Source organism: Ovis canadensis, chromosome 8, assembly GCF_042477335.2.
Source record: "Ovis canadensis isolate MfBH-ARS-UI-01 breed Bighorn chromosome 8, ARS-UI_OviCan_v2, whole genome shotgun sequence".
NCBI lineage: Eukaryota > Metazoa > Chordata > Mammalia > Artiodactyla > Bovidae > Ovis > Ovis canadensis.
In genome coordinates this window covers 38,256,539-38,268,452 of record NC_091252.1, presented here as the reverse complement: position 1 = coordinate 38,268,452, position 11,914 = coordinate 38,256,539, and the positions used below count along the sequence as shown (strand labels likewise).

Here is an 11,914-nt window from a genome sequence, read left to right as displayed (position 1 = left end):
TACTGCCTGGCCAGGGCAGCTCATCCCCCACCCCTCCCCTCCCACTTCACCCTCCTTGCTATCCCTTAGTCTTCACTCTTTTCTTCTTTGCCTCTTTCTCCCGTCTATTCCTGGAGGTTCCGAGCTGGCGGCGGCCTTCCGACCTCTCCTTCTATGAATCCTCTGAAACATCGTTTGGGGAGGGTATGTGGTGAGGGAAGTAGCTGATGGGCGGGCAAGGAGAGCGAGTGCCTGGCTTGCACCCTGGAGCCAGGAACCTGACGTCACCGCGCCCTGCCTGTCAATCTCCAGCGGGCGCGCTGCTCTTAGCCGCCTTTTCTTCTACTGACTGTATCTCTCACTCTCTCCGCAGCACCCGCACAGCGACAAGCTCCCGACACTCCCCTGCGTGCCGGGCGGGCCACCTCCTTCAGGAGTCGGCTCTGTTCGCGCGGGGAGCCCAGTCTGGCGCCCCACCGCAGCGCTCATGATCAGCGATTTCCTGAAGCCCTGACTCCCCAGGTGAGCAACCGGGCTCTCTAAAGGAACTTTGAGGGTGTGCAGAGGGGAAGGGGTGAAGGATGGCCAGGGGATGAATCCTTTTCACCCGGAGAAATGGAGCCAAGCTGATTCCACACTCTCCACCTAAAAAGACATTCCAGCTTCTCTCCCCCCAAAACCCCTTTCCTAGGGGTCTCTGAAGCCAGAGGGGGTCCTCTGTGCTCCCCGAGCGCAGAAACTTCTCTTTCAGCACCGCGGACAGCGATTCCGCCGCTTAGTTGAGGAGAGCGCCTGACCGAGCGGGTCAGAGCCCGGGCAGGACTCGCTGGGGCCGACAATAATACCCTGGTGCACAAGATGTGGTTGCAAATATGGGCACACTTACGTGATCCGTGTGAATGTGAGTGCATGTTCTTCGTGTGTTTATCTGTGCAAAAACTCCGATACCAGTGCGGCATCCCTTGTGCGTTTCACTCTCACTGGCTCACTCAACAGGTATTTATTTTTGGCTCTCAATCACTGCTTCCTCGCTCTGCTCTGAGGCGGGATGGGCAGTACGAGCAGGGCAGCAGCGCCCGGGGAAGTACCCTAGCGGGGTGAACCGCACATCTGACACTTGTTCTCCCTCTCCACGCAGGGTGTAACGTCCCGCCGCGATGAACGCGAGCGTATCTGCGCTCAACGACTCCCAAGTGGTGGCAGTGGCGGCCGAGGGTGCGGCGGCAGCGGCCACCGCAGCAGGAGCGCGGGACACCGGTGAATGGGGGCACCCGGCAGCCGCAGCGGCGGCGGCGCTGGGGGGCGGCGGCGCAGCTAATGCGTCGCTGGAGTTGTCTTCGCAGCTGCCAGCGGGGCCGCCAGGGCTGCTGCTCTCGGCAGTGAATCCATGGGACGTACTGCTCTGCGTGTCTGGGACGGTGATCGCAGGCGAAAATGCCCTGGTAGTGGCGCTCATCGCGTCTACCCCTGCTCTGCGCACGCCCATGTTCGTGCTGGTGGGCAGCCTGGCCACCGCCGACCTGCTGGCGGGCTGCGGTCTCATTCTGCACTTCGTATTCCAATACGTCGTGCCCTCAGAGACCGTGAGCCTGCTCACTGTGGGCTTCCTTGTGACCTCGTTCGCTGCCTCAGTCAGCAGCCTGCTGGCCATCACGGTGGACCGCTACCTGTCCCTCTATAATGCACTCACCTACTACTCCCGACGGACCCTGTTGGGCGTGCACCTCCTTCTTGCTGCCACCTGGACCGTGTCCTTAGGCCTCGGGCTGCTGCCGGTGCTTGGCTGGAATTGCCTGGCGGAGCGCGCCGCCTGCAGCGTGGTGCGCCCGCTGACGCGCAGCCATGCGGCGCTGCTCTCTGCCACCTTCTTTGCGGTCTTCGGCATCATGCTGCACCTGTACGTGCGCATCTGCCAGGTGGTCTGGCGGCACGCACACCAGATCGCGCTGCAGCAGCACTGCCTGGCGCCACCCTACCTTGCTGCCACCAGAAAAGGTGTGGGAACGCTGGCAGTGGTGCTGGGCACTTTCGGTGCCAGCTGGCTGCCCTTTGCCATCTACTGCGTGGTAGGTAGCCACGAGGACCCAGATGTCTACACCTACGCCACCCTGCTGCCCGCAACCTATAACTCTATGATCAATCCTATCATCTATGCCTTCCGCAACCAGGAGATCCAACGGGCCCTGTGGCTCCTGTTCTGCGGCTGTTTCCAGTCCAAAGTGCCCTTCCGCTCCAGGTCCCCCAGTGAGGTCTGATGGCCCCCTCCACCCTCTAACCAACACCACACCCCTAACAAGCCAGCCTTTGGTGAGCTTCTTGGTGCCTGCTGATGAACTCTGAGATCCCAATAGTGTGACTGATTTTGGAAAGCCAGAATAAATATAAACACAACAAACTCACAGAGACAAAGAGGCTTGTTGGCACTTTACATATACAGTGTATACATGTGTACATATATATACAAATATTTGTATCTTCTGGAGGTGTTCAGGATGTGGAATTTCCTGTTCTGTGAAAAAAACTAACAAAAATGTGGTTGTATACTCAAATTGTACATCACATTTGTTGAGTGAAGACATTCCAATACTGCTTAATTATAGCACTTTATTTTTAGCTGCTGAACTGCCAAAACAGTGTTGCCATTTTCAAGGGGAGGGGAAGAGGGTAAAAAGTGTATTTTTGTTGTACGTGTAGAATATTTTGCTGCATATACATCAGTAAATTACAACATATTTTGTACACAAATAAACACATTATAAAAATGTAACTTGGGCATGTGACTGGTGATAGAATTACTATTTAAGACATGAATTATTAGTGCATTTACTTTAAAAGTTTATTATGTATCATCATCCTGTGAAAATCTTAATGTAAAAAATCATACTTACTTGATCATAAATTATCATTGAGACACCTAATACAAATTATTGGGGAAGTCAAGAAGGGAATAATTACTCACATAATAGCATTCACAGGCCACTAAAGGGTTATTTGTATATCAGTGCAAATTGGTTACTGGGTTTGGAAGACAAGCTCCAAAGGATGTCTGAAACCATTCCTTCATCTTACCACATGTGTGCTTACAAACCCACAAGCCACAAATTTAAGTGTATTTTTTCCAGTCTGGAAAGAATTTTAAATGTTGAAAATTCATATTGACTGAGTATATTGTTACTGGCCAGGTCTTGTAGCAAAATGCACAGCCTTATAAAATAAATAAATTCTTCAAAGACAAGACCTCAAGATATACTGTGTTCATGAGGTACATGAAGGTAAGCCCAGCAGCCCACTTTGAGGCACTCTTATCTGCAAAGCACAGGACATTAAACTAATAACCTTAAGAACTAAACTTTCCCATTCCACCAATGCATGTGAATCACAGTTAAACTGTTCCCTCCTTCCCTTCCTATAGGTCATGTGAGAATAAATAATGTATGTGGACAAATTCTGAGCACCTATGAAGATATATGCACACAAGCACAAGTAGTCACCGGCCTTAGGCCTTGGGAAAATATACACAAGCAAAATTTTTTATATAGTTCACAAATATTTATTTAACGCCTACTATCTGCTAGACACAGTCCCAATGCTGGGAATACAGAAGCAAACTAAACAGACAAAAGGTCTCTACTCATAGCATTATCCTCTAGTGGGGAGATAGTTTACAAGCAAATAAATCCATATGAAGAAATTTATTATGAAGAATTGTCTCATGCTACTGTGGAGGCTGAGAAGTCTCAAGGTCTATAGTCAATAGGAACAAGCTGGAAACCCAGGAGTGCTGATGGTGTAGTTCCAATTTGAGTATAGAGGCCTGAGAACCAGGAGAGCCCACAGGTTCAAGACTCAAGAAGAACTGTTGTTTCATTTAGAAACATAAAGGCAGAAAGAGACCAACGTTCCATCTCAGGCCAATCAGGCAGCAGGACTTAGTTCTTTTTTTGTTTCTCGTCTTCAATTGATTCGATGAGGCCCCCCTACAGTTAGGAGGGCAATCTGCTTTACTCTGTCTACTGAGCCAAATGTTAATCCTATCCAGAAACACCCTCACAGACACAGCCAGAATAAGGTTTAACCAAATGTCTGGGCACCTTGTGGTCCAGTCAAATTGACACATAAAATTAACCATCACACTGGCAGAACACAGTGATCCAAAATAAAGGAGAAAAGGTGTTTCAGGAGGGAGTAGTCAATTGGGTCAAACCCTGCTGAGAGAGTAAGTAAAATGAGGATTAAAAACAATGACTATTGATTTTGTAATGTGACTATCATTGGTGAACTTGACAAGAGAAACTTCAGGAGAATGAGGGGAGTGGGTATTGATTATAGAATGCACAAGGGAAAATGTATGAACAATCTAGTCTCCAATATCTTGAAACAGAGCTGTGACCTTTTTAACACTACAAAACACACTAAGATTTATAGGTTTATTGTTTTATAGTGTCTATGAACTGAGATCCAGGAAGATCAGCATTATTGCTCATTCATCAAATTAACATTTTCTAATGAACAACCTTTATAGACTATTCAGCAACATCAGACACTCTCTCAGGCCCTGTTAGTATCCAGGATGCATTCAAGCAGACTGAAATAACAAAAGCCCTGGCTATAAACTTTCCAAATACGTGGTAGGGAAAACAACATAATTTCAAGGTGGGACAAAGTCAAATTATTATACATGTTAAAATTTCAGAGAAAAATTTTTGCTATCAGCAGATTAAGAAAGTTCAAGACTAAGCTAGTAAGACAGACCATGGATCCGACTTCAATCCAGTTGGTATTAATATTCAATATCTGCCCTAAATGTTTGAAAGAGCTAAGAACAAGAAGACACTAAACAACCAGGCTGTTAATATCCCTGGCTTACACAGCTTGTCAGGCTGTGTACTGTCAATGGGCTGGATCTTCACCTATCTGATGATGCAAGGACATAAAACTGTGAGTATGTCTTGAAACATTTCTATGAAGGAATGTCACATATTCATTTGACCCATCTATTAATAATCTCTATTTTAAGACTGTAAGCTAACTGCTGGAAGCATATAGTCTTTGCAAAAAGCAAGATTCAACATCCAACACCTTACCTACTTTGATAAGTAATAGGCATCTAAATTTAATACATTTAAATAAAGCCACTTATCTTTACTTCAGTAAGTGCTGTTTCTCCCTTCTTTACCATCTAAATTAATGACAGCATCATCCTTCTAGTTGTTCAGAGCAGAAACCTTGGAATCACAGCCTTCCCTTTTTTTCATACCTCCCATCCAACACGGATGCTTGTTGCCTTTATGTTTAAAATATATCTAGACTCTAGCCACTTCTCACCATCTCTACCATCTCTTACCTGAATTCCTGCGGCAGCCTTCTCTTTGGTATCCTACCCTCAGTTCTTGTGCCCTTCAGTCTACTGTCTATACAGTGGTTCATCCCACAAATAACTGCTCCTTTGACTATCCTTCAAATCAGAGCGTGAGCCCACTGGCAGTACAGTCTGTCTCAAAAGAACCAACTTTGGGAAGAGGCATTTAGGCTCAATAAATAGGTCTTGAGGAGGAATTTCTTTAGTAAGGAATTTGGGAGTCTTGGGGTAGTGCCTAGTCTAGAAGTGAGGACACAGACTCTTCACCCCCATAGAGGGAATGGGCATAGAGCAGAGGTCTCTGCAGCATGAGGCGCAGGGTAGGGCCTCACTTGGCCCAAGATTTTAGTTTCTTATTGATGTTGTAGCAAATAACCACAACCTTGGTAGCTTAAAACAATACATATTTATTCTCTTACAGTTATGAAGACCAGAAGTCTGCACTGTATTTCATTGCTTAAGTGGTTACACTGCCTCCTTTTAGAGTCAAATCTCCTTCTACCTCCCTTTTATAAGGACATTTGTGATTATATTTAGGACTCACCCAGATAATCCAGAATAACCTCACCATCTCGATTCTTGATTTAATCACATCTGCAAAGTCTCTTTTGCCATGTAAGGTAACAGCCACAGCTCTGAGAACAGTACTAATGAAAAGTGCAATAATAAAGGCATATATAGAGAGTAAGGATCCCATAGGAAGGTCAGGGAAATGCTATGGAAATCCACTAGAAAGGCAATATTGAGCAGAGTCAAGAAGAACAAAAAGCATTTTCAAGGCAAAGGACATTGACGGGGAATGTTCCAGACCAAGAGGACAACAGGAAGCACAGAAGTATGGCCCATTCAGAGCAATGCAGGCCATTCAGCACAGCTGGAGTGTTTAAGATCTAGAATCTAGAGAGGAAGTAATAGGAGATAAGTCTGGAGAGGTAGGCAGGAGCCAGATTACAAAGAGCAGTGTTGGGAATGGACTGCAGGTGGGAAAGGCTGGCAGCCAAGAGACTATTTTGGAGACCAGTTATAGCAATCCAGGTGAGAGGCGATGTCAACATCAGCTAAGAAGGCAAAGGAGGTACAGAGAAGGGGATGGATCCAAGAGGTCTCAAAGAGGAGTGTCTCTGATTAAGTGAGTGATTGTAGGAATTAAGCAACAGTTTCGAGTCAAGGATGCTCAAAGGGTGGATACACTATGATGGGAACCTAGCAGGAAAGGCAGATTTGAGAAAGAGCGCACTGAATCAAGTTTTCTACATATTAAATGTTGGGATTTGTGGAAATATCCAAGTGGAGGCAGGTAGCCCTGTGGCTTTGGAGCTGGCAGGAATGGCATAAATGGAGACAGAATTTCGGTAATCATTGACCTTAAGGTGTAAGTGAAGCCACAGGAAAATGAAAGTGAAAACCACTCAGTCATGTCCGACTTCATGACCCCATGGACTACACAGTCCATGGATTTCTCCAGGCCAGAATACTGGAGTGGGTAGCCATTCCTTTCTTCAGGGGCCAACCCAGGGATCAAACCAGGTCTCCTGCATTGCAGGCAGATTCTTTACCAACTAAGTCACCAGGGAGGCCCAAGAATACTGGAGTGGGTAGCCATTCCCTTCTTCAGCCGATCTTGCTAACCCAGGAATCAAACCGAGTCTCCTGCATTGCAGGCAGATTCTTTACCAACTGAGCTGGTCAGACATCAGAATAAAGCCACGAGAGGGATTGAGAAAAGGCCAAAGTTCTTTATATAATCACAATAACATATGTGAGAACGGTGAAGGAAAGAAAAGGAGAAAAGAAGACTAAGGAGGAGAATTGAGGGGATACCCTGGGAAAATCAAGAGGAAAAATGTTTTAAGAAGGAAGTGACTGGGAACTCCCTGGCAGTCCAGAGGCTAGGACTCTGTGCTTGCACTATGCAGTGCCTGGGGTTCAATCCCTGGCTGGGGAACTAAGATCCCGCAAGCCAGAGGAGGGGCATGACAAAAAAAAAAAAAAAAAAAAGGAAGTGATCAGCTATGTAAAGGCTGCCCAGAGTTCTAGTAAGATAAAGTTTGGAATGTGCTAGATTTAGGAACATGGTGGTCATTGGCGACCTAAGCGAGAGCAACTTAAATGGAAAGTGGATTAAAAGCTAGACTGCAGTAAGTTGTGGAGGCAATGGGAATTTTCTAATTTTTTTCAGTATATTTAACTTTAAATCGAAGGTGAAAAATAGGGCGGTAGCTTGAGGGAAGATAAGGTCACAAGATAATCTTTGTTTTGTTTTTAAAGATGGGCAAGAACTGAATATAAGACTGATACTCTGTAACTGGAAAGATGGAAGCTAGCAGAGAGAGAAAGCTCCCAGAATAAGTCTTCAAAGGAAAATGAAGTCCAAAATGTGTTGTGAGGGGGAGAGAGGGATTTAGACAGAAGGAGGTGGAGACATGCCTCCTCTGCTCTGACAGGAGTCAAGGTGGGAATGAGTGGAACTGAGAGAGCTAAGTTTATAGATGGTGGGAGGAAGTTCACAAAGTTCCTATCTGACACCCTCAATGTATCTGAAGGAGGAGTGCCAGGTAAGTGACTACTACAAGAAGTATCCAGAACCTAAGCTGATGGCATTGGGGACAGAGCTGTGAACTTGAAATAGTGTCATCATTTAATCAAAATTAAAGGTCAGAGCATATCAAGTATTGCAAGGATGCAAAACAACTGGAATGTTCTTGTATTGATGGCGGGAGTGTAAAATAGTACCAACACTCTGGGGAAAAGTTTGGTGGTTTCTTAAAAAGGTAAACATACTCCTCCTATATGACCCAGTCATTTCACTCCTGAGTATTAATCCAAGAGAAATTAAAGCATGTCTATATAAAGACTTGCACATAAACATTTATAGCAGTTTTACTTGCAATAGCCAAAAACTGAAGACAACTCAAATGCCCATTACAGGTAAGTGAATAAAAATAAACAAATTGTGGTACATCTATACAACAGAATGCTACTTAGAAATGAAAAAGAATGAACCATTAATACGCACAACAACTTGGATAAATTGCCAAATAATTATGTTGGGTGAAAGACACCAGGCAATAAAAGAACACATATTGTAAGATTCCATTTTCATTAATGTATAGTGACAGAAAGCAGGCCAATGGTTGGATTAGGGGAGTAGGGATGGGAAAGCAAGAGGGGCAGAGGTCTCAAAGGGGCACAAGGAAACATTTCGGGTGATAGGTTCATCATCTTAATTGTGATGATGATTTCATGGGTTTGACGTATATATATGTCAAAACTCATGAAGTTGTATACTTTAAACATGTACATTTTATTACATATCAGAATTAGTCGCCCAGTCGTGTCCAACTCTTTGCAACCCCATACATCAATTATACCTCAATAAAGCTGTAATAAATATGTGTCAGAGAAAGAACCATAGTAAAATAGAATCTAATTAAAAATAATACCATATGAAAATAAAATGTAAAGTTCCAATATGGCATGATTCATGAATCAGGATAAGTTATGCTACAGTCACAACAGTCCCCCAAAATCACAGTGACTTAAACACGGCAAAGATTTCTCACTTACATAAGGTTAACTGCACTGCCTGGGCAACTTCTTGAGACAACTGTTGTATAAGCAGCAAAGTAGCCATCCATCTTCTGGCTCTATCTCCACAACATGAGACCATCTCTATAATCACTAGGGCAAGGGAGGACTGGAGGGACTCAAACCAGCAATGAAATGCTTTGGACCATAAATGACACTTCCATTCATAGCCCAGTGTGCATAGCTAATCATCTAGCCAACCTAACTATAACGGCATGGGGAAAGATAGTAATCTTGAATACTCAGAAAGAAAGGTAAATCAGAAATGGATGAATTCAAAAAATTCAGGATTTCAAGAGCAACTACACGGTCCGTGCCATTCCGAACTGAACATCAGGTTGCAGACAGAAGAGATTTACAAGATTCAGAGCCAAATTTTCAATTATTTAAGACCAGACGAAAGTTTATTTTCCTTTAATAAAACTTTACGTTATGGGGTTGTTGAGTTCATTTGGTAGAACACAGTGTAAAAAAGTCAAGACTCGAAGTGAGCATGAAGGAAATGCAGTTCCAGACTGGAGCCTGATTTTCTAACCTCAGTCAGACTCTGCCCCTGGTCACACAGGAGCGGACAGCTGTGAAGGTTTAGCACAAACCCTTCTCCATAAACAGGCTAACAATCCCAAACCCCTGTTTTGGTTGTGTTGTTGAGATTTTTGTGGGAAAAACTGAGGAGCAGAGTGCTAATTGATGGTGATCAGAGAATCCAGAAGTATCTGAATTCTACCACAAACTTACTGTGTAGCCGGGTCTCCTGAATTGCAGGTGGATTCTTTACCATCTGAGCCGCCAGGGAAGCCCTAGAGAAATAGTGAGGAACAACAGCCAATCAAAAGTATTAGCTGTTGAAGAGAAGGAAGGATGAAAGAAGTTAGCTGTGACTGAGCTGTGACTCTGGCACAAAATGCAGAGCATTCTCAGAAACTGGGCTAGGCCACATAAATTGTCTTTTTCTCTTCAACCAAGTGTAAACTGCCTCAGTTCAAAGCTTGATCTCTTTGCCCAATGTAAGCCCTCAATACACAAATCCAGGCCTCAGACCTTGCCATTACTGGTTACAAAACAAAACAAAACCAACACCAAACTTTCAGATATGAGGAGAATCAGAAAAAGAGAGAGAGAGAAGGCTGGGGGTGGGGAGGCCAACCCAGTGGCCAATTAGCCTGAATCTGGTTGCCTCAGAGGATATCCAGAAGGAACTGGCCAGTCCTCCAGACAAGGAGCAGTACTGTCCCTTCTACCCAAGCCAGAAAGAAGGGAGTCTGCACTTGGCCACTTAACTAGATGAACCAATTGGATCAGCGCTCCTGCAAAGTAAGGGTAGAGAGAAAAGAAGATGGAGAGAGAGAGAGAGAGGAAAACAGCATTTTCCATGATGTAGTTGTCTGGCTTTTTAACCAGCTGTCAGACCTTGGGAAAATTTGTATTTATTCAGTGGGGAATCACAATAGTAATTACCTTCCAGGGTTGTAAGGGTTAAATGGGTTCACATAAAAGTTCAGTAGTACCTGGCACATGGTAGCACCATATATGCCTTAACTGTTATTGTTATTACTGTTGATGAAAGCAGACTTCATGAATACTGAATTCACCTAGTCTAGATTTTACAGCTTTAAGTGCATTCTGTTTTTCAAGTTTCCTTCTACTGCACCCACAAAATAGTTTCATATGTTATCTGTTTTCAGTAACCTAGAAATCTCAAAAGGTGCCATTTCAATATCTTTAGTTACTGCTTTGAAAGTAATTTGAATACAACATATGTTATTTATATAACATTTTGATACATAGTTGAGATTTTTCTCCAAAACAGCAATTCAAATCAGTACTATGCCCTTTTTTTCAATGAACATTTAAATCTATGTATTTGCCAAAAAATACTGATCTTTAATTTTCAACTAGAATCATTATATTTAGGAATACCTGAACAGAGCAACATTGATGCTGGTTATCTCATCTCTGCTTTCCTGAAACCAATTTTTTTTTTGTATATAAAACCAAACAAAAAATCAAACTGCACACACACAGACACACACATACTTGGGAGTCTCCATTTTCTGTGATTTAGCAGGGTTCATTCACTAGAAGGATATACTACACACCCAGCAGTGGTTTGTGATCCAGGATGCTCTGCAGAACTGGCTTATTTTCTAGAGAAATGCAGCTATAAGAAATGCATTGTTTGGATCAACTCCAGAGGTGTAAAGGAGAGCCAGCATTCCCAGAATATTGACTGGCTGAACACATTTGAATACATACATACATATAGGTGGAAGGAAGTGGGGAGAAGGACCTACAGTCACTGAGAGAACCCTCTGAGAACAGTTACTTGTCAGTCTGGGCATGTTGTGTTGGGGGAAAAGGGTTTATGGCCATTTGAGTATGCGAGTGAGAGCCATGTCCTGGAAGCCTTTCTGTGTGTGCTGGGTTAAGTCTTAGCGCAACCAGATTCAAGAATGACTACAGTGCCTGGTAGTGGGGTATTACTGTAATATTCCAGTGAATCTTGTATTAAAAGAATAATTGCTCCTAGATATTTTTATTATTATTACTAATTGGAGCACTCAGTAAATAAACATGAAACAGTATTCTTTCCTGCACTGAAAGTGTGTTAAATTTGTGTTTTGTAAAAACACAAAGATGCTTGTTAAAATGACAGCAGAAGGTAAAGACAGTTATATAGTCATGTTTCATAACTTACTGATAAGTTACATTTCCACCATTATGAATGCACATCCACTTTATTACTAAAACAGCTGACAGCTGATAACATTATCTTTTGTTGCTGAGAAATTTAATCGGTGTGGGACAGGTGTCATTGGACAGGCTGGTACCATACTAACAGAACTTTCTATATCAAGCAGTGTGCACATGAAAACTAATCTGCCTGGGCTTTGCAGATTGCACTTAACTCCCGGAGCCTGTGGCTATCTGTGATTTCCTTCCTCTCCAGTTGTCAAGGGAGCCAACTGGCCCTGCTGGGGGTTTTGG

The 11,914-nt window shown here is 43.9% G+C and overlaps 1 protein-coding gene across 1 annotated transcript; it reads left to right on the top strand.

The window, feature by feature from the left end:
* Positions 1-820: 820 nt before the first annotated feature.
* On the top strand, positions 821-2,234 carry GPR6 (G protein-coupled receptor 6). Its single transcript, XM_069598893.1, has 2 exons — positions 821-849; positions 1,127-2,234. Exon 2 carries the CDS (start codon positions 1,137-1,139, stop codon positions 2,232-2,234), a length of 1,098 nt encoding a protein of 365 aa, XP_069454994.1. The 5' UTR covers positions 821-849; positions 1,127-1,136.
* Positions 2,235-11,914: the final 9,680 nt, after the last annotated feature.

Coding starts and splice junctions, on each gene's coding strand:
- GPR6 (XM_069598893.1), top strand. CDS start 1,137: ATGAACGCGAGCGTATCTGCGCTCAACGACTCCCAAGTGGTGGCAGTG.